The 23,537-nt window shown below is 47.7% G+C and overlaps 1 protein-coding gene across 1 annotated transcript in view; it reads left to right on the top strand.

Moving 5' to 3' along the window:
- Nucleotides 1-18,819: 18,819 nt before the first annotated feature.
- Nucleotides 18,820-23,537, top strand: part of MEX3C (mex-3 RNA binding family member C) — a 30,366-nt gene continuing 25,648 nt past the window's right edge. Inside the window, exon 1 of the mRNA XM_079994776.1 lies at nucleotides 18,820-20,324. Coding sequence (XP_079850902.1) covers nucleotides 18,860-20,324 — 1,465 coding nt within the window. The 5' untranslated portion in view covers nucleotides 18,820-18,859. The remainder of the gene's footprint in view (nucleotides 20,325-23,537) is intronic.

Consider the following 23,537-nt stretch of genomic DNA (forward strand, 5'->3'; position numbering starts at 1 on the left):
ACAGCAATGAGTTCTGTTTAGGTCACCTCATGTTAAGAGATGGAAAAGGTTAACAGAAGGGCATCCAAAATTATCAAGGGGGTGGAGTTTCCATGAAGAAAGATTGCAGCATTTGGGGAATTTTTAGTTTAGAGTCAATGAGAGTAAGTGTCAGGTGTCAGTGAATTCTATCCCCCCGTTGCCGGGAATAGATTAGACAGGGAAAGTTCTTACCAATGTCTTTTATTCCATATTCACAGAGAGAGGCTTAGAAATGCAGCCTCTTGGAGTTATTTTGTTGCTCTGAGTAAATCTACACACACACACACACACACACACCTTCTCTCCACTTCCTCAATCATCAATAGCACCACCCACCTTATGGTGGCTGCTTAGGGTCATTTGTCTCTGAGACCTTTGCTCTCCTACTTTCAATGCCCACCAGGTTCTGGGAGCAGGGATCTGGAATGCTTTCTATTGATAACGTGTCAGCCAGCTGCTCCAGCTCTGCCTCCTCTTCCTCTTCTCCCATTATTTCCCAACTTTGCCCTTCATTTGCCTCTGAGCTGTGACCTCCCGCAAACCAGTGGGTTTTTTTGTGTTTTTTTTATTAAAGATTTTCTTTTCTTGATTTACAAAAGTGTGTGCAATGTCTCTCTCTCGTATTTCCCTCCCCCCATGTAACATTTTTACAAATCAGTTTCATTTGTTGAGACATTGGGAAGATAAGGGGGGAAGAGGTGGGGGGGAGAGATGAGTGGAAGTGGGGTGGGGTGGCGATGTTTCTATTTTACTTACTATATGTAGGGTTTGGTGTCAGCGTTGCTTGTGCAGGTTCTTTGCTGTTCACTTGTGTTCCTTTGGTGGTGAGAGAGGTTGGGGCTGGCCTAGGGTGTGGTTATTCATTTGTGGTTGGCTGTGGTGGTCTTTGTTTTCATGTGTGAGTGGGGTGGGTGGGTGTTTTGGATCAGGTTAGCCATATTGATTTGTATGCTGTTGATGGATTTCTGTCATTGTCTTGTTGAGCTTTGTATGTGACAAAGGAGAGCCATACCAGGGTGAAGGTGTCTTCTTCTATTTGTCCCCGTGTCAGTTTCAGTTTATTGGTTAATTTTTCTAGTTGGGCTGTTTCCCATACAGTGGTACCTCAGGTTGCATATGCTTCAGGTTACAGACTCCACTAATGCAGAAATAGTACCTCAGGTTAAGAACTTTGCTTCAGGATGAGAACAGAAATTGTGTTCTGGTGGCGCGGCGACAGCAGGAGGCCCCATTAGCTAAAGTGTTGCTTCAGGTTAAGAACAGTTTCAGGTTAAGAACGGACCTCCAGAATGAATTAAGAACTTAACCCGAGGTACCACTGTACTATTTGGTACCATTGGTCCATGCTTACTCCTGACAGGTCTCTCCAGTGTCTGGCTATAATGCTTCTGGCTGCTGAAAGTAGGTGGGTTATGAGTTCTTTGTGGTGTAAGTTGTCTTGGATTGGATTGGGACGCAGGTGGCGCTGTGGGTTAAAGCCTCAGCGCCTAGGGCTTGCCGATCGAAAGGTCGGCGGTTCGAATCCCTGCGGCGGGGTGCGCTCCCGCTGCTCGGTCCCAGCGCCTGCCAACCTAGCAGTTCGAAAGCACCTCCGGGTGCAAGTAGATAAATAGGGACCGCTTACCAGCGGGAAGGTAAACGGCGTTTCCGTGTACGGCTCTGGCTCTGGCTCTGGCTCTGGCCAGAGCAGCGATGTCACGCTGGCCACGTGACCCGGAAGTGTCTCCGGACAGCGCTGGCCCCTGGCCTCTTAAGTGAGATGGGCGCACAACCCCAGAGTCTGTCAAGACTGGCCCGTACGGGCAGGGGTACCTTTACCTTTACCTTTAAGTTGTCTTGGAAGATGTTTGGTAAAGTCAATTCTGGGGTGATTTCTAATGCTCCTCAAAAACAGTATTGTAAATCTATACTATCTTCCTCCTCTCTGGAAGGTTCAGGCTGGGGCAGCGATCTCCACCACTCTTCCACTGTCTAGTCCCTGACAGTAAGAGGTGTCATGATACAAGTTTATAAACGTATACATGGTGCAGAGTACAGTTTCCCCCCCCCCCATCTGTCATCACACTAGAACTCTTGGACATCCAATGAAACTGAAGGTTGGAAGATTCAGAACAGATAAAATAAAAGTCTTTCTTCACAGTGCATAGTCAAACTATGGCTCTCTGGACTAGATGGGTCATTGGCCTGACTTAGCTGGCTCGTCTTATGTTCTTAAGGTAAAGGTAAAGGGACCCCTGACCATTAGGTCCAGTCGTGACCGACTCTAGGGTTGCAGCGCTCATCTCGCTTTATTGGCCGAGGGAGCCAGCGTACAGATTCTGGGTCATGTGGCCGGCATGACTAAGCCGCTTCTGGTGAACCAGAGCAGGGCACGGAAACGCCGTTTACCTTCCCACTGGAAGGTACTTCTACTTGCACTTTGACATGCTTTCGAACTGCTAGGCTGGCAGGAGCAGGGACCGAGCAACGGGAGCTCACCCCGTCATGGGGATTCGAACCGCTGACCTTCTGATCAGCAAGTCCTAGGCTCTGTGGTTTAACCCACAGCACCACCCACGTTATGCTCTTAGGTTTTACCAAAATCTGCTTCTGAGCCTTATTTGTGGCCCTGTTCCTAGCTATACTCCTTGATGTTGTTTCTGATACACACTGTACAATATACCGTATATGTCTATAACAACCTCATTAGAAATTTCACATCCTATATATGTTAAAAGCAGAACCATGCTGGACCATAGCAAGCTCATCCCTGCTTTATAGAAGGGAATCTCCTAGGACCAATATCCCCAAGACTGGGTTTCTGCTGTTCTTCTTTGCACTGGCTTGAATTTGTGCTGCAGTGATCCAAGAAATTAACATTTGGTTATTTCAGGCAGCATAACTAGAGACATTGCCCGTGTATTGACCCCTCGATGAATGTTTCCCTTTTTTAAAAAAAAATTAAAACTGCTGCCAGACACAGAATTGTATCTTTGCTTATAAAACCCCAATTAAGGATCAATGTTGGCCAATTAAAAAATTTTTATCAGCAAGGTTTAGAATCGGCCAGTGATTAATGGGTTAGCAATTAACCTTTTCACCTTTCCCAAGTTGGAGAGTATATATTTTTTCCACGGCCAGGCACTTGTTCAATTAAATATAGATTAATGGTCCCGTTGCTGAGTTTATCATCTTTCTGGCTCACGGTTCATTCGTTATCACATAGATCGCTGCGACAGCCCACGCTATCTACAGATGCACCTGTTTTCAATTGGCCTGCCTTTCCAATACTTTGGCTATCTTTCGGACACCCGCTAGAAATAAGAATCACCCACTCAAATATGTTTTTATTAGGCTAATAGAGGTCATCTCTTACTGAAACCCCGAGAGTCTCTGAAATTGTTTCTCCCATTCTCCAGTAGCTCAGTTAAGGTTGCCAACTTCTTACCAACCCTGCTCCAATGCCTTTAAAAGCAGGTGTGCCACACAAAGATTTAGCAATAAATAAATACATAAATAAGGATGTTCTATGTTTTAAAGGGATTGTTTTATTGTGTATTTTAATGGTGGGTGTTTATATTTTCATGATTGCACGGTTGGTTTTTATACTTGTAAACCACTTAGAAGCCTATGTTGGCATTCAGTGGTATATAAATGAATAAATAATAAACCACTTGTAAGGTAAATCAGCATTTTTATTCACCCTATTGTGTGGGGTGGAGTGGGGGCTATCAGGAGTGGCTTGCCCAACTCTATCATGAGTTCATGGCAGAGGCAAGATTCAAACCGGGGACTCCATGATTCCCTTCACCAGCTCTTGCAGCTGCAAAGAGTACATTAAAAAGAGAGAGAGAAACAGCTCAGAGTATGATATCAAATGCTTATTAACAAGGGGTACATTTTATGCTTCCGACAGCAGCATGCCTTTAATCTATTATACAGCGAGAAGAGAATTACATAAACCTGAATTCCAAGCATGGCTAGCCTGCCTAACAAACCCCATTCCCCTGAATGCTGAAATAATTAGGATACTGCTCATTCATAAAATTAAAGCCACAGATGTAAAACTGCAGCTGTGCGAGGGTGGGTTTTGGGTTTTGTTTTTTTGGTCGCCATTCAGAGCAGGGGGAGAAATTACACACTCTTGTGCACAATTCTGTCTGGGGAATGAGTGAGAGGCCAGGATTGCCACGCATGTCAGAATTCTTTTCTCTCTCTTCCCACGATGTGTTTATGTTTTTTGGTTTTGAAAACTTAATAAATGAAAACATGCAAACAAAACAAAAAACAACAGCTGTACCTTGTTGCACATAGAATAAAATAAGCAGAAAGTTCAGTATACTTTAGTAGACATCAGAATAAAATGTCACATGCCTCTGCGACTCTTACTTCCCCAATGCCCCTTTGATGAATCTATTTCATTATGTCACAATTCTTGTACACGGTATAAGACCCTCTATGCTCTCATATACAAATTTACAAATGAAGAGCCCAAGGATTAACCTCAGGCTATGCAATAATTCATAGAATCATAGAATTCCAGAATTGGAAGGGACCCAGAGGGTTATCTAGTTTAGGGGTCAGCAAACTTTTTCAGCAGGAGGCCGGTCCCTCAGACCTTGTGGGGGGCCAGACTTTTTTTTGGGGGGGGGAATGAACGAATTCCTATGCCCCACAAATAACCCAGAGATGCATTTTTAATAAAAGTACACATTCTGCTCATGTAAAAACACCAGGCAGGCCCCACAAATAACCCAGACATGCATTTAAAATAAAAGGGCACATTCTACTCATGTAAAAACACACTGATTCCCGGACCATCCGTGGGCTGGATTTAGAAGGTGATTGGGCCGGATCCGCCCCCCGGGCCTTAGTTTGCCTACCCATGATCTAGTTCAATCCTCTGGAATGCAGGAATATGCAGCGGTCCCAAAAGAGGATCAAACCTGCAACCTCAAGGACTGCCTCTTTCCATATGAAGCTACCTGGACCCTGAGATCATCTTCTAAGGCCCTCCTTCGTGTGGCCCCTCTTTGAGAGGTCCAGAGGGTGGCAACACGAGAAAACAGGCCTTCTCTGCAGTGGCTCCCCGTCTCGGAATGCTCTCCCCAGGGTAGTTCATCTGGCACCTTCATTATATACCTTTAGGCGCCAGGCAAAAACGTTCCTTTTTAACCAGGCATGTGGGTGATTTATATCCTGTGCCCTTTAAAATGTGTTTTTTTTTGGGGGGGGAGTGCTATTGGGTTGTTATTTTTATTTTTATTAGGTATTTTGTGGTTTTATAGCTTGATTTTATTCTGTGAACTGCCCTGAGACCCTCGGGTATAGGGTGATACAGTGGTGCCTCGCAAGACGAAATTAATCCGTTCCGTGAGGCTCTTTGTATAGCGGTTTTTTCGTCTTGCGAAGCAAGCCCTTTGACAGCTTAGCGGATTAGCGCTATTAGCGGTTTAGCGGCTTTTAGCGATCAGCTGTTAAGCGGCTTATCAGCGGATCAGCTGATAAGCGGCTTAGTGGTTTAGGAAAAGGGGGAAAAACGGGGAAAAACCCCGCAGGAACTTGCAAGACATTTTCGTCTTGCGAAGCAAGCCCATAGGGAAATTCGTTTTGCGAAGCGCCTCCAAAACGGAAAACCCTTTCGTCTAGCGGGTTTTCCGTCTTGTGAGGCGTTCGTCTTGCAGGGCACCACTGTATATAATAATAATGATGATGATGATGATGATGATGATAATCATCATCATCATCATCAGCAGCAGCAGCAGCAGCAGCAGCACGCTCTAATCCAGGTGTAGGCAACCTAAGGCGCATGGGCCAGATGCGGCCCAATCGCCTTCTCAATCCAGCCCACGGACGGCCCGGGAATCAGCATGTTTTTATATGAGTAGAATGTGTCCTTTTATTTAAAATGCATCTCTGTTATTTGTGGGGCATAGGAATTCTTTCATTTTTTCCCTTCAAAATATAGTCCGTCCACCCCAACAAAGTCTGGGGGGACAGTGGATTGGCCCCCTGCTGAAAAAGGTTGCTGACCCCTGCTCTACCGGCTGAGCTATCCAGGGCTTTGGTATAGTGCAGCCCAACAGTGCAGCAAATGGCCAGCAAGCAGCTTCGGTCCCCAGTAATCCCAGTTCAAAGGATCTTGAGTTGCAGAACTAGGACAATGTCAGGCAGGCAGCCAGAAATAAATCACACGGAGCACATGAAGTTAACTCTTTATTAGTAGAATTTGCTCCCCCCCCCCCCTTTCATGCCGTTTCTGCTCCTGGAAGACGAGCAACATTTTGAGCCCACTCCTTTCCAGCCTCTGCTTCTGCCTCTGCTTCTGGGTGGCTCTCCACCACAGCTTCTTCCTGCTCACTTAGCCCTGTTACCTCTTCAGCTTCCGACACCTTCTCCTCCTACTCTGCTACCTCTTCTTCCTCTGACCACTCAGTGCCGTCCCACCACAAGTCCCTAGGCTCTGAGCCTTCTTCCCTTGGGGGCTCCTCACCTAGTGCCCCCCACCATTCCTCTGTGACCAGCCAGCCTGTGACATTAACATATGAGAGAGCTGGAGGTGAAATAGTTAAACAAGTTATCCAATCAGAACCCGGGGGTGGAGTCAGAGGGACTATAAAACCTGCTCTGGGAGGGGTGAAGAGAGGAGTTCTTTGGGTGGTTGGTTGGAGTGGGAGTGAATTGGGATAGAGTCTGTGGGTAGGTTGAGTTAGTGTAGTGAAATAAGCTGAGTCAGGAACAGTTAGGAACTAGGAAGATGAGTATATCTGAGAGGTGGTTTAGTGAGTGAGAGCAGGTAGCGGAAGTTATAGGTCTGGATAGGCACCCCATGATTGTAATGGACCGATACAGTTTATGAAACCACACGCTTGTTAAACTGCAATAAATAAACAGAAGCTCATGTTCCAATTTAACCCTGACTGGACTCAGTATTGTACCAGGTAGGGCCTGGGTGGTGGCAGCGAGAAATAAAGTGGTGGCACAGGGATCAATAGACCGTGAAACGTCCGGGGACCCTGTGTGATCACCACACAGCCCACGACAGGCAATCATTTCACTGGAAATAGGACAGCCCGTTTTCTAAGTATAATGTTGTATCTTTTCTTTTTCATAGGGGTAATAAAACCATTTTTGCGCTTCTCGTGATCAGCTGGCCATGCTCTGGGAGATGACAATCGCAACATTTTTAGAGGTTCTGTAGTTCTTCCCCCTGCCTATGGTGAGAGCAGGAACAGAGATAGAACACCATTAAATCACTTTGGGAGATTTGTCCACATCGTTCCCAGCCTATTACAGAAATTCCAGGGAAAGTTCTAATATGCCATTCCTAGAAATCATGGGAAGATCCCTTTGTTATACAGATGCCCCAGAAGGGTGCTTTTGTGCAGACTCCATCTCTAACAAAAGGCACTGAATGTTGGACTCAGAAAGGTCTGGAATGCCCCACGGCAGTTGGAAGTCGGCTGGAAGGAATAGGGACAAGCAACTTTTCATAGCAAAAGGGAAGGGAAGTCAGAAGGAAGTATGCAAAGGACAAGATTGCGAGGTAAGATAAAGTCTGTTGCTGTGTGTGTGTGTGTGTGTGTGTGTGTGTGTGTTCATGTGTGAGTGAGTGACCTGAGTCAGTGAATGAGGGAGTGGGAAAGAGAAAGACTAAAGGAAAGGGATGCAAAACAGGGAACCTTTCTGATGAACTTAAAAGCAATAAAAAAATAACTATCACCTTTCCAAATTTAGATTATCTTAATCATTGGCCAGCCAAAACAAAGCACACTTAAAGGTAGAACTATTGCCCTACACTTTCCAGGTTCACATTTAGAGCTCCATGTTCAAGTGCTCCTTTTTTTTCCCCTCCCCTGAGCTTTCTCTGTGAAAACCCGCTCCTTAAAGCTGAAGCACAGCAGAGGTCAATTCAGTTTTTCTGCAGATTGCTGTTTGCTCCAATTCAGCAGTAAAGAGCAGGCTTTCAGTGGGAAAGCTTCAAAGCAAGAGAGAGAGAGAGAGAAAGAGAGAGAGAGAGAGAGAGTGAGAGAGAGTGCACTCAAGCACAGGGAATTCCTCGTGGGTCTTTTATTTTTATTTTTTATATTATTATTAGTTTATTTGTGTTAATTTTCTGAATATTTTAACTGTTTTTACCAAAAAAAATTGTTTTAATCTTTTTGCAAACCATTTTGAGGTAGGTTTGCTTGTTTGTTTTTCAATCAAGCCGTATAGAAATCTTAGGAAATAAATCAAATAATAAATAAATTCAGTTCAAATGAGATGCCAGAGAGTAATTTAGCTCATGAAAAACACATTGATCTATTGCTTCCCAAAGCAATAGCAGACTTCATTAGAGCAATGGGCATATATTTTTTAATTCTCTTTTCTTGACCCGCCAGTGGTGTCCAGTCAGTGGACTGGGGGAGGAGGCTAGTCTCCTAAATGTTCCCCTAGTGCCTCCTCCCCAAAGCCCTGGAAGCTTCTGCCTGGCTTAGGGAGAGGCATGAGGCTCTTATGCATCCAAGAACCCACCCGCCACCTTCCCAGTCTGATGGCCTTTGGGAAGGAGGCAGCAGGGCTCCAGCGATGCTCACACACACACAACATTGGCCCCCTGCCCCAATCGCCCTCGCAAGCAGGCACCTCTGGCCCTAACTTTTGCCCTACGGAAAGTTTCACCGCATGCCACTGTTACCCACCCACCCCAAACTACTGTGTATTGTAGCAACTATGTTGTTGTTGTTTAGTCGTTTAGTCGTGTCCGACTCTTCGTGACCCCATGGACCAGAGCACGCCAGGCACTCCTGTCTTCCACTGCCTCCCGCAGTTTGGTCAGACTCATGTTGGTAGCTTCGAGAACACTGCCCAACCATCTCGTCCTCTGTCGTCCCCTTCTCCTTCTGCCCTCCATCTTTCCCAACATCAGGGTCTTTTCCAGGGAGTCTTCTCTTCTCATGAGGTGGCCAAAGTATTGGAGCCTCAGCTTCAGGATCTGTCCTTCCAGTGAGCACTCAGGGCTGATTTCCTTCAGAATGGATAGGTTTGATCTTCTCGCAGTCCATGGGACTCTCAAGAGTCTCCTCCAGCACCGTAATTCAAAAGCATCAATTCTTCGGTGATCAGCCTTCTTTATGGTCCAGCTCTCACTTCCATACATCACTACTGGGAAAACCAGAGCTTTAACTATACAGACCTTTGTTGGCAAAGTGATGTCTCTGCTTTTGTAGCAACTATGATGGTGCTCTAAATGTTAAGACTCCAACTGCAATCAGCCCCAAGCAGCCTGGCCAGTGGTTAGCAGTTATGGGAGCTGCAGTCAAACATCTGGAGAGCAGCAGTTTAACCACCCCTACTGCAGTAGATGGGACGCAGGTGGCGCTGTGGGTTAAAGCCTTAGCGCCTAGGACTTGCCGATCGAAAGGTCGGCGGTTCGAATCCCTGCGGCAGGGTGCACTCCCGCTGCTCGGTCCCAGTGCCTGCCAACCTAGCAGTTTGAAAGCACCTCCGGGTGCAAGTAGATAAATAGGGACCGCTTACCAGCGGGAAGGTAAACGGCGTTTCCGTGTGCGGCTCTGGCTCGCCAGAGCAGCGATGTCACGCTGGCCACGTGACCCGGAAGTGTCTCCGGACAGCGCTGGCCCCTGGCCTCTTAAGTGAGATGGGCGCACAACCCCAGAGTCTGTCAAGACTGGCCCGTACGGGCAGGGGTACCTTTACCTTTACCTTTACTGCAGTAGATAAGAGGGACGTGGGTGGCGCTGTGGGTCAAACCACAGAGCCTACGACTTGCTGATCAGAAGGTTGGCGGTTCGAATCCCCGCGATGGGGTCAGCTCCCGTTGTTCAGTCCCTGCTCCTGCCAACCTAGCAGTTCGAAAGCACGTCAAAGTGCAAGTAGATAAATAGGTACCGCTCCAGCGGGAAGGTAAACGGCGTTTCCGTGCGCTGCTCTGGTTCGCCAGAAGCAGCTTAGTCATGCTGGCCACATGACCTGGAAGCTGTACGCTGGCTCCCTCGGCCAATAAAGCGAGATGAGCGCCACAACCCCAGAGTCGGTCACGACTGGACCTAATGGTCAGGGGTCCCTTTACCTTTACCTTACTGCAGTTGATAAAAAAGGTAAAGGTAAATGACAAAAGCAGCTTAAGCCCGACGCCGAGACAAACGTAGCAAGGATTGCCATGCAGTCAGCTGTAGCAGCGTTAGCCAATCACATGGCAGAGCAGCCATGCTTCTGTTTCAAACAGAAAAACACCTTACCCCATTCTGCTGGTTGCTCAGCTGCAGTGACAAAATACATACTTAGCTAGATGGACCAATAACCTGAGTCAACATAAACAGTTCCTTGTATCCAGCTGCTGTCTGGAATTGACAGCCTTTGTTTCCACAAAATGTTTTGATGCAGAAGTTTGGGTGGAAAAGTTAGACCCACTCTGAGTCTGGGAAGGCCTTGTGATCTTTTTGAGTAATAGTCATAGGAAGCAGCCTTATACTGAGTCAGACCTTTCGCCCATCTAGCTCAGGACTTCCTGTGCTCACATACCCTCCAACAACTAGACAGTGAAAACTGGGACACAATCTTCATGGACACCACCTTCCTGGGTTTTTTTTTATGGCAAGAGAATGGTGGCCATTTTGATCGCTGTGATCTTGCTCAATTTCGGGCCACAATTCACACTTCCCCCAGGTGGAAATCATGGCACAAAATGACGCGAGATCACGCTGACCAAAATGGCTGTGTTCTCTCGCAATAAAACAGGGCATGTCCCAGTTTTCCTGGGATGCTTGTGGGGAATAATAATAATAATAATAATAATAATAATAATAATAATAATAAATTAATTTATACCCCACCCATCTGACTGGGTTTCCCCAGCTACTCTGGGCAGCTCCCAACAGAATATTAAGAACACAATAAAACATCAAACATTAAAAACTTCCCTCAACAGGGCTGCCTTCAGATGTCTTCTAAAAGTCAGATTTATTTCCTTGACACCTGATGGGAGGGCGTTCCACTGGGCGAGCGCCACTACCAAGAAGGCCCCCTGCCTGATTCCCTGTAACCTCACTTCTTGCAATGAGGAAACCTCCAGAAGGCCCTCGGAAATGGACCTCAGTGTCTGGGCTGGACAATGGGGGTGGAGATGCTCCTTCAAGTATTTTGGGCTGAGTCTGTTTAGCAGGCTCCCCCAAGCTCAGCCCTCCAGCTGTTTTGGGACTACAACTCCCATCATCCCTAGCTAAGAGGACCAGTGGTCAGGGTGGTGGGAATTGTAGTCCCAAAACAGCTGGAGGGCCGAGTTTGGGGATGCCTGGTTTAGAGCTTTAAAGGTCAGCAGCAACACTTTGAATTGAGCTCAGAAGCATACTGGGAGCCAATGTACATCTCAGGACCAGTGTTATATGGTCTCGGTGACCACTCCCAGTCACCAGACTAGCATTCCACATCACTGGCATAGACTGTCCAGGATTTCACAAAGGGATCTCTCCCAGCCCTACCTGAAGATGCCAAGGGTTGAACCTGACTTCACTTTGCCCTCCCAAGTCTCAGAGGTGATGACCACAAACGGCAGTATTTACCTGAAAGCTCTCCTTCCTCCACGTACTACATACTTGGATGTTGACCCATAACTAATTATGGATGGTCCATGAGGACAGTGGGGCACTGCCCCACCAACCTGTCTTGCCTTCATGTTTGCAACCAGTCCAGAGCGGGGAGCACAGGCGATCAGTTTCCTCTTCCTTGGTCTTTCATTGTAAAACTCAGCTTGAAGAAGAACAGGAGCAAAACTAGAATTTGTTGGTTCTCTGGCTGCATCTGCTATTGGTCTGCCTGCCTTCCATCTTAACAGTTCCAATAGATGCCAGCCACCACGGACCATAACTATGGAACTGAAGGCCAAAGCTCCCATTATGCTCCAAGAACAGCATGAAGCTACTGTTTTTTCCTTCAGTTACAGGCCTATGGGGCAGTTGTTACTAGGATTATTTATTTACAACCCCCCCCCCACAAAAAACTATTTCTATACCGCTGTAGCATTTTGTGTGTGTGTGTCACATCACACAGTGGTTTACAGCAATATAAAAACCCAAAACCACACAGTAAAATCACGAAAAGTTAAAAGCAAAAGAATTTAAAACAGACCATTGTGAGTGATGTGCTCTTCATTGCCTGGATAGGCCTGGCAGAATAGAAAAAGTTTTCGGATGTTTAAAAGCTGGCACAGAATGACCTTCCCTCAAGGTCCCAGGGTGGGTTACAGTATTAAAGCACAATATTAAAAACATATAGATAAGGAAAGGCACTAGAAAGTTTGTCCTTCTATCGGAAGAGTTACCAAAGTAGGTAATGGTGCAAACTATCAAGCATTGTCCAGCAGCACTAAACATTTTTAAAAGAACACAAACATGGCCTGGATATTTATTTTAGGTAAATATTGTCAGAGCTGGGCTCTAAGAGCCTGTTCCATGGGCCTACTGACTTTCCTGATTAACCAGTAAGCTTTTATAATCTGCAATTAAATTTTTAATGGATTAGCCATGCAGATGAATCAATTAAATTCCAGGACCTCCAGCTGAGTATTATTTTAGACTGTTAACAGTCTGCAAAGATTTATAAACGAGAGACTCCAGGTCATCTGAGGCTAGTTATGGAGGCAGATCACATAATCCTGGCCTCCTAAATACTTGTGGACATTTCCCAGGATTCCCAATGTGCTCCTAACAGTTGCATTCTTCCCTTGAGAAACTAAACAGCCTTCGCCTGTTGCAGCAGGGCTTTAAATGCAAACAAATTTAGAGCAGTTATACAATAGGGAGTCAAAAGTGACAACTGCAGCAAAATGCTGCAGTCTGCCCCCCCCCCCCCAAAAGCATGCTTCTGCTCAGGGTGCCAGCAAGTCATTTCCTTCCAGCAAGGGATTCCACTCCCCTTTCAAAAACAGTTCAGTTAGGACTAAGCAAGCTCAGCAGCCTCTGCAACCTGGGCATGACGCCCTTTGGGGTTTCATTTTTACTGCTTTTCCTTTTGTAGTTCTGCAAAACATAGTATTCCCTAGAAGCATGGGAATATCTCTCTTTCCCAATGGCCCCATTTTGACTCCAGGCCTGTCGGCACTCAGCACCTGAGCTCAGATGGAGTGATAGAAATAGCTACTCTCTCCAGTCAACCATGGAGAAAGCAGATTTTTCCTATGAAGAGCTATTGTGTTCCTTTGTTGTCTTAAGTTATTGCTTTGACCTTCCATCAAGTGTGTGTGTGTTTTACCCTTTCTTAGGACCTTACCCCAGCAGTTCCTGTGCTTCTTAGAAACCAGTTAGTTATGACTTCAACAGCCAGATTTCTTTTATGCACTTAAAAATATACATTCTGTTTTCTCTCCAAAAGGCGGCCTTGAAGTGAGTTACAAGAATGCCTTTGATGTTCTGCCAGGTTGTGGGGAGTGTGTCTATATACATGTGTATATAATTTTAAGGGACGTGTAAGTTGAGTTGTTTATGTGCGTTCACAGCCAGCCATGGTGCACATTCCCCAGGCCACGTATATAATGGGCACATGATCTATTCACAAAGATGGAATGTTGTACATTCTCCGGTCATTATGCATAATCCCCAGCTGGAGAATGTGCATATATCAACTGAATTTTGTACATTCTCTGGACATTTCAGATACAGATATATACCCACCCATCACAAACAAGTGAAAAGCTGAAAAGATGAGCATCCCAGCTGGAGTAAAGGGAAATAGGGAGAGACACAGGCGAATGGAAAAAGGAATAACAGACCGGGGGGGGGGGGACTGTCATTGTCCAAGGCAACTAAGCACACTTCTATTTATTCTGTTGTGTCACCATTTGTTTCATTTCAGCAGAGCCTCAAGAGGCAAATTCTAATGAGCACAAAAGCCCTGTCGGATCAGGCCCATCAAGTCCAGCACCCTGTTCTCACGGTGGCCAAGGCCATAAGGAGGACCCACCTATGATTCCTACCAAACGGTAATACTAAATGGAACAATGCCTTCGTGTTTTGTGCAGATAGCAAAGCACATATCTAGCTTTATACATTTTTCTCTGAAAGTGCTAGAACAGACACACCCTCAGTCCAACTATCAAGTTTAGGACAGAATAGTCTTTCCATGGCCACTCATGCTCCAAGGCAGCTTCTGTCCATTGGACAGTGCCCATGACATCACAGCATGCCTTCTTGAACCCACTGTCATTTCCAAAAGCTTTTACTCTAATTTTTTTACCTACCATATCTTCTAATCCCTCCTTCCCCCATTATGTAGGGATAGCATTAAAGCATGGGTTAAAGTGATGCAAACCCTTCTTCCTTCAACACCATCCTATTTCCTGGTAATATGCAAAGCCCTCCTGAATTCTGTGGGGATTCTACTTACCAACTTTGTTATTCATGTAAGAGCCCACATTTGTGGAATTGGCAAACCACTTAAGTTAGGACAGTGGGGTGTTCTGAAATCCAGAGTCCAATCCTATTTGATGTACTCAACAACACCATAACACCCCAATTTCCACTGAGACACATTGGCACAGAAATCACTACACCCCTTCCGAACCCGTCCTCACTACTTAATAGCAAAACAATCCTTAGAATTAGGCTATTAGTCTTATTGATGTCAGTGGGGCTAAAAGCCTTCTTAAGTGGTTTGTGGGTGTCAGCCAGGATGACTCAAAAGCATATTTGCAGAGCTTCAGGCATGCAGGAAACATAAGACGCGTAGCAAAGGCAATATGTGTGTCATCCTAACTGTTTTATATCACATAAAGTTTGAATAAATATTTATTTTCCAGGGGAAAATGATGAAGGTTGGCTTAAAATAGAGCCTTGCAGATAGTCTGGAAATAGTCTAAGCTCACACCATATTGAGATTTCTCCATAAAGCATGTGTCCACAGAAAAAGGATGAAAAATTCAGTCTTCTATGACCTACTTTCCCCTCTAATATTCTCCTATGTAACAGTAACTTAAAAAAAAAAAGACTGCGGAACAAGTTAACAAGGGAGGTTGTGTGATACTTATCACTGGAAGAATTTAAAAAACTAAACTGGATAAACAGCTCTTATGGGAGAGCTAAGGTGTAGTTCTTCCACCCTCACAGTTTAAAAACACATCAACAGCTCAAACTTTGTTAACTGTAAAATTATTCAGAATGTTGCAACTCCCAAATTGAGCAGCAGACTCAAGTTGCCAGCCTAAGTAATAGGCCCTCAGACTCACATTTCGTCTCAACTCTTGTCTCCCAGTATACATTTGCACAAGGCCAAATGGAAAGTGGGGTTTGGGGAGGTTGAGTGGGGACAGTTTCAGTCATATTCCTTGAGGTGCCTTCTCCCTTGGACCCATAAGCAGTACCTTCCCATTGGCAGCATTCAGATATTGGTTCACACAGAACACTCCATTAATGGTAGCTGCTTGAAAATGCTAGCTTCATGCAAGCTGTTCTAAGTGGAAAATAATTTGTCTGAAGTAGCCACCACTCATGAACATAAAATTTATTACGGTCAGAGACCAGCTTGTGAAACACAAATGGAACTACAATCCCAAAAGCAAAACAAACATTTAAAACAATATACATTTAAAACAATAGCCACCACTCTAAATCACCAGTTTTCAAACATTGTTGGCTTTTCCACTGTGGAATGCCACATTTGCCATGAAACCTCTGTGTACTGCAGAGGACATGGGGCATATTCTGTTGGTTTCTATTTCCCTCACGAAGCACTTGCAATTGAAGTTGCAACATGCTAGGGAACGTATTCAGAAGGGACTCGTAACGGTGTCCTATATGCCAGGTAATGAAATTCCTGCTGATGTATTGTCCAAGATTATATCAAGGGATCAACACTGTACCTATGTGCAGAAGTTGGGTTTGTACTGATATTGTACGAACACGCTGCCCAGTGATGTTCACAGAAAGGGGGAGGATGTTGGTTTCTATTTCCCTCACTGAGCAGCAACTGCAGTCACGGGACATTGTTTTGCATTCCACAGTCAGAGTTAATATTGGGTTCCCACGGGAATGGGAGACTGGATGTGACGTTCACTGGTTTCCTGTTTTTCACTGTTCTCTCGGTGTTCTTTGTTTCCGAGAGGGGTTGCTTCTCTGCTCTCACAGAGGCAAGATGCATGTTTGTATTCTCTCAGCATAGAGTGTAAATAAAATTAAGAATGTAGCACATACTGCTTATCCTTTTGCTGTGTGACGACGCTCTGCTTGGGCTCAAGATAAGACGAGCTTGTATCAGCTTCAGCTTCAGATGGGCCGAAGCTGGTCAAAATCTCACATATTCTAGGGTAGAGCTCTGGAGTCTGTGTTGACCCATATGGGTTACCATGTGCTCCCTACATCCCCCCTGCACATTGCAGAGGAAGATCAAGGCTGGTGAGCAACCTGTCCTTCAAAGAAGCTTGCCTGCCATTACTGATCTCAAGGAACCTGTTTGACGTTTGAAGAATCCCAGCGGTCCCTAAAACAAAGCCTTAAAAACCACTGCTGTGGTACAGATATATGGAGAACACTGTAAGCCAGGTTTCCTCAACCTCAACCCTCCAGATGTTTTTGGCCTACAACTCCCATGATCCCTAGCTAGCAGGACCAGTGGTCAGGGATGATTGGAATTGTAGTTTCAAAACATCCGGGTGGCCGAGGTTGAGGAAGCCTGCAGTGTAAGCAATTTGCTGGCGACAGTTTTGCTTCTCCTTTACATCTGCAAATGGGGCAGTGGATGTGCTGGATCGTTGCTTTGTCTGATTAATGGAATGGATGAGAGCTAACAAACTGAGGCTCAGTCCAGATAAGACTGAGGCACCCTTAGTGGGAAGTACGGTTGCCACCTTTGTCCTGGCAAAATACAGGACAGGCTGGGGTGGTTGGGAATGTGATCTCCCCCCCAAAAAATATGTTGCTGAAGTGACTTCAAAGCAACCCATCACAATCTATTTCAGCCTAACAGGATGGCCCCTCTGGAATTTGTCACATACACACGTGTGTACACACATGCACATGAATTTGTAAATCCTTCTGTGCTTGGCTACCCAGAGCTTAAAGACATGACCTCTCACACACTCTTTCAAACATGCATTTGGAGGATCCCTAACTTGGCATGCGCACACACATACAAACACACACACACACACAGGGGCAGAGATGACCTGTAATACATGACAAAAGTGTATCAATGCAGGACATAAGCATTTTCCACTGAAATACAGGACAATCCTGTATTATAAAGGACAGGTGGCAACCCTAGTGGACCGTTCCCTAGATCAGGTAGATGGGATGTTGCCTGCTCTTGATGGGGTTACACTCCCTCTGAAGGTGCAGATATGTAGCGCCTATATCTGGACAGGGATAGCCTAACTTCTGTCACCCACGCTCTGATAACCTATAGGTTAGATTACTGCAGTGTGTTATACATGGGGCTGCCTCTGAAGGTGGTTTCGAAACTTCAGCTGCTGCAGAAATTGGTGGCCAGGTTGCACCCCTAACAATTGTTGTGTTAGGAATCCACATCATTTGGCCTCTTAGTTTTCCTTTTGTTTTCGCTAGTTTGAGCATATTACAACAATCCTGGCCTGACTACACCAGCTGCCAGTACCAGTTAAGTTTCCAGGCCCAATTCCAAGTGCTGGTTTTGGCGTATAAAGCCTTAAATGGCTCAAGATTGCCTCTCCCCATATGAATGGATCCTACGATCATCCCGAGGACCTTCTTGTGTGCCTCATTTCTGCAGTGGCTCCCCACTTGTGGAATGTTCTCCCCAGGGCGGCTCGCCTGGCGCTTTCGTTATATATCATAACATAAACAGGCCTTGAACTGATTAAACATTCTATGGCCTTTTTACATGGTGGTGGGGGGGTGTTACTGGTTTGGTTCTATTATGTATTTTGTGTTCTGGTTTTTAATTTTTAAGTTGTGAACCACCCTGGGATCTTCAGAGGATGGTTTACAAATTAAATAAAGACAGAAGATATTTCTCCTTTCTGCCGCTTTTAAGAAACCTGATGGTGAGCAGCGGAAAATTGACAAGGGGTAACTTAGCCCTAAGGTGGCCTACTCACCCAAGAAACCTTTTCCAGGCAATTCTCCAGGAAGCACTGTAAACCAAAAAAAACACCTTTTCTTTTGGAGAAAGAAATTCACATGCGCTTTTGCAGATTTTCAGCAGAAGCTTGTTCTGGAAGGAACTGGACAAGTTCCCCCCACTCTCTCTCTCTTTTGTCAGGGCTGGTGCCACCCTGCCATTTATTAAAAAGGAGGCTCAGGCTTTCCTGGGTGGAAGCCATGCCTTTGATCTGGAGAAGCCTGGGCCCCAAATGTGCTGGGAGCGAGACTTGCAAAAAATAAATGAATTAAAAAGTTGTGTGCGCGTAGGTGCGTGCATTCTGTGCATGTTCAGAGGCACGCTTGCGGTGTGTTTTGTGTGTGAACCCGTCGAATTTATTATTATTATTATTATTATTATTATTATTTAAAAATGGCATATAATCTTTGAACGGGTGCCCATCCTTTGTCTCCTGCTCCTCCCTTGCCTCCCCGCAGCTCCTGCCCTTCAACCTTCCCTCCCTCAGGCGCCTCTGCCTTTCTCCCTCTTCCCTCCGTTCCTCTTCCCACGCGGGATGAGGCGGGGAAGCGGGAAGCTGACCGAAGGCCGGGGTGAGTGAGGGGTTGGGCCAGGCCAGGCCGCGGAGGGCAAGCAGGGCAAGGCCTCGGCTCACCCGGCCGGCGCCGCCGCCGCCGCCTCAGCCTCCCTCCCGCCCCCGTCACAATACCCGCCCGGCCGACCCAACAATCCTGCGGGGCCTGGCGGCGAGATTGGGCCCGAGGCGAGCGAGCGAGGGCGGGCGGGCGCGTGGATGGTGTCTGAGGAGACCAGAGGGCAGGAGGGAGAAGAGCAGCAGCAGGAGGCGCCGCCGCAGCCGCCGCCCTCTCCGCAAACGCCGCCGCCGCCACCGCTTCTTCTCGCCCCGCGCCCCTTTCCCCGTCCAGGCGCGGCCGGAGCAGCCGCTTTCCCGCCCTCCACCTCCGCCGCCGCCTCCTCCTCCTCCTGCGGCCGCGGCAGCAGCAGCAACCACCGCCTTCCCGGGGCCCTGCCCAAGCGCCGGCTGCTGCTGCGGTTGCTGAGCCGCCGCTGCTGCTGCCACCACCCAATCGCCCGGCTGGGGGAGCGGCGCGGGGCGGGGCTGGAGCTGCCTGGGCCGCCGCCGCCGCCTGCGGCCGCCGCCGCCGCCGCTGCTGCTGCTGGAGGAGCCGGCGGGGGGAAGCCGCCATGGAACAAAAGAAGCGCTGAGCCGAGCGGCGGCCGTGGCGGCGGCACCACCGTCGTCGCCATCGCCGCCGCCGCCGCTCCTGCTGCCAGCGCCTCGCCTCAAGCCCCGCAAGAGGCGGAGGAGGAAGAAGAAGAAGAGGAGGAGGAAGAGGAGGAGGAGGAGGAGGCCGCCGCCGCCGCGGGAGAGCCGGCAGCAGCAGCATGTCGCCCAGCAGGGCCCAGTAGCCCCAGCGCGTCGCCCCTTCCTCCTCTTCCTTCTTCTCCGCCCGCTGCTGCTGCCGAGGCCATGCCGAGCGGCAGCGCCTCGCCGTCGCCTCAGGAGGAGCCGCCCGAGCTGGTGGGGCTGCTGCTGCCGCCTAGGCCACCGCCGGGCCTGCTGCTCCACTATCACCACCATCACCCGCTGCTGCCGCCGCCGCCGCCGCCGCCGCTGCTGCTGAGGGAACGCCTGGCCGGCCTGGGCCTGGGCGAGGCGGCGCCCGTTCCGTCGCTGGAGCGCCCGGAGGAGGAAGAGGAGGGCGGCGAGGAGGAGGAGGAGGCGGCGGCGGCGGCCCCCGAGGGCGGCGACCTGGAGCTGGACTTGGAGGAGCCGCCTGACGAGGACGACGACGACCGAGGAGGAGGCGGCGGCGGCGGAGAGGACTTGCTGCTGGAGCCCGGCGGCGGCGGTGGCGGCGTCCCGGCGGCCTCCCTCCTGCTGCTGCCGCCGCCTCCGCCGCCGCCGCCGGCCTTGCCCCCCGGGCTGGGCTCGGTCATGCTGCCGCCGCCCCTCTCCGCCGGCTCGGCCTTCGAGGCCCAGGAGGCGGCGCTCGGCGGGGCGCTGTACGGGCCCGGCGACGATGCCCACCACGGCGGCGTGATGGCGGCGATGCTCTCGCAGGGCTACGGGCCGCCCGGAGGAGGTGTGGCGGCGGCGGCGGCGGCCGGGATCCCTCCGGTGCCGGCCTTGAACGGCGAGCAGGCGGCGCTGCTGAGGAGGAAGAGCGTCAACACCACCGAGTGCGTGCCGGTGCCCAGCTCCGAGCATGTGGCCGAGATTGTGGGGCGGCAGGGTGAGTGCTTTGGGGGTGGCGAGGCTGAGTAGATCGGGGATCGGGGCCCCGAAATTAGGTGAGCGCCGGGGAAGGAAGGGGAGAGGCTGGTGCGTGGGGGGGGGGGGCGGGATCTGGATAAACTGGGTTCGGGCGAGGCCTCCCTAATTATTATTATTATTGCCATTGTTGGAGGCTGCCCTGTTCTCCTGTGCATGGGAAGCACGAGGGGGGCGGGCGGGTAGCATGGCACACGAAATTTGCACGAGGGCAGGGAAGCCAAGGGTAAGTGCAATGGGATACTGGGAAGGGCTGGGTCCGATGGAATGGGATGCACGCGGGGTGACTTGGAGCGAAGTCCGAGTTTCCGGGGTGGGTCAGGAGACCCCCCGGGCATTCGGAGCAGGAGGAAATCTGGTCTGAACATTGGGATTGCCAGGATGCCAGGTGGGGGGTAAAGGGGAGGAGGAGGAAATTGTCTGGAGGATAAGGGGTTTGGAGGGGTGCGACCTCAGGCGATGCAGGATCATAGCTGTCAACTTTTCCCTTTTCTTGCGAGGAATCCTATTCAGAATAAGGGAATTTCCCTTTTAAAAAGGGAAAAGTTGACAGCTATGTGCAGGATTGACATGTGTTGGAAGTTGGGAAGACCTCTTGGTTTTGGGACTTGGGGGTTGGGATTGGTAGGTGCCCTGCATGGTTACAGGGTTGCTAAATGGGTTACCTTGGTGGTGGGTAATACCAACAGGTGGGTGAGGAAGTGGCGTTCCGAAATGTGGGGTGCTTTCTGGTGTTCCTGTGACCTGTAGAGAAAGGGAAGCTGCGCAAGAGTTTTGAGCTGGATTGGGAAGGAAAGGTCCAAGGTATTTTAAAACTAAATGTAGGAGGCCTTTGGACAGGCCTGGGCATGTTCCACAGAAAGCAAGAGCAGATTTGGGTGACTTAAGTTTTCACAGACAGTAACAACTTAGTTGTATGGGTGGTAGAACTGAGTAGGGCCTGTGGGGTTTGTTTTTTTAATGAAGAACAGACACTTAGAAAGAATGTTTGCTTCCATTGAGTGGGGATGGGAATACTGTATATTGATCGTAGAGAAAGATCAGAGATCTTTCAGGAAGCATTATTTTGGAGAAGACAAATAGAACATTTATCATAGGTAGAACTGTGCACAAAGTCTTATTGTTGCAGAGTTTGGAATGGATGATATCGAAGCCTGATGTTAGGAAAAACTTTCTATGTAAGCATAACTTAGCAGTGGAAAAGATTGCCTGGGGTGTGGTACAATCTCCACCCTTCAGGCCAGGGGGAGGTTAGGAAAGAATTGAGTTGGGATAGGTGATGAATTCAATGCCTGGGGCTGACAAGAGGCATGAATATTGAGATGACTTCCTGGTAGAAAGCTGGTGTGATGTTAAGAGTACTAGGGAGACCAGAGTTCAGCCCCCAACTTGGTCATGTAGCTCACTTAATGATGCGCTTGTCACCTGCTCAGTCTTCATTGTGAGAATAGGTCCCATTTTCCTTGGAAAGATAGACATGTAATGTGGTGTGAGGCCATTGCTAATATACACAAGCACCTTATAGGACTCCTACCACAATAAAGGGCTACTTCAGTTGTATGGTTCTGAGAGCTCTTTCAATGAAGGATTTGATATATCTTAACTGCATGCTATGTGGTGATTTGCTATCTGCAGGGATACACTTGGGAAGATGCTGTTTTGTTGCTGTAGGTGGTCTGTAACGCTGTCAGTGGTAATATAAGTGTGGGAAGGGAGAACTCTGGCAACAGATCTACTGGGATATAATAATTTATAGTTGAAGGGTTGGCCTAATCCAAGCTGGTGCAGAGGGGTGGGTTAGAAGATAACTAGCAGGGCCCCTTTGTAAAGCAACATGCAAATAAAGATGAGGCGCAGCCACTTTTTCCGCAACTTGTGCTTTCCTTGTCCCCCTCCTCTCCCATCTACAGTGTAGAGTACTGTATTCCAAGTTTCATAAAAGCACAAAAACAAACTAGTTGAATTAATGCCACTCATCCTTTCCCATTCTCTGTCAGTTAATTGTCAGGTGCTTTCCTGTCACCCCTCCTCCTCTTCAGAGTTATCCCCCATCTGTCCTTTTTTGTCTGGGAGCACAGTAACCTGAAGTTGGTGGGAAGGCGTATTCAAGGACACAACAAAAGCTCCAGGCTGGTGTGACCTGTGAAGAAATAAATAAAAAGCTGAAGCAGACATAGCTGGCTTTGCAGATACAAGGATAGGCATCGTTTGCTGCTATAAATTTTAAGTGCCTATCCTTTCCCCAAAAAACCTTGATTTTGTTGTTTTTCAAAAACTTTACCTCTCATTATAACTGAATATGAAACCTATTAACCTCAGGCCAGATGCTGCCACCAGGCTTTTAACTACCTCTGTTAGCAGTCAACTGACCTGTTAGGGACTGACTCAGATGAGCAAAGTTATGCTACTGGGACTTTTACTTTGACATGCTTCCCTTTGTGCTGAATCAGGCCATAAATAAAAAGAAATGGGTTTTACAGTAAGCAGATTTAAGGAGGGAATAGATGTATTGTTTCATGTTTGCCTGGCCAATGTCTCCAATCCTGCAGCTTCTGCTTTCTGCTGTTGCTTCTACCAAGTAGCCTGTTTCTCAGTTTGTGCTTGTCTGATAAGGACATGACTTGTGATGTCATAAAATCAAGTTATCACTTCCTTGTGGATGGTGTGGTCAGTGATAAAAGCATTTCCATTAAACCAAAGTACTATATAGCATGTGATTTTTTTTTGTTATTTGATAAACACTTCAAAAGTTTGGCTGTCTCTTGTGTTTTAAAAGTATTTTTAGTCAATCATTGTGCTTCTTAACTGATTAATCAGCTACTTTAAATTTGGTTAATTTGCATATGGTTTATGATGCTGAAAGTCATTTATTATTTAATAAACGGTACTTATTGCTCATAATTAGAAAATACTAACAATCCTCTTTCCCTGTATTTCATTTCATGTCACAATAACATTCCAGAACCAACAGCTTTTCTGCTTCAGGCTAGATAACCTTTTAAAGATTACTCATGTGATATACTTATTCGGTAGGGCAAATTGGACTATACTTTCCTCCTACCCGTGTCCATCATGTGGAGAGGAGACTGGCCCACTGACCTTCATCTCTAGCATCCTCAGCTGTCCGTGTGGGAAAATTCAAATATATCCAGCACTCGTGGTGGGGATCCTCCTG

This window comes from Podarcis cretensis, assembly GCF_951804945.1.
Source record: "Podarcis cretensis genome assembly, chromosome: 11".
Classification (NCBI taxonomy): Eukaryota; Metazoa; Chordata; class Lepidosauria; order Squamata; family Lacertidae; genus Podarcis; species Podarcis cretensis.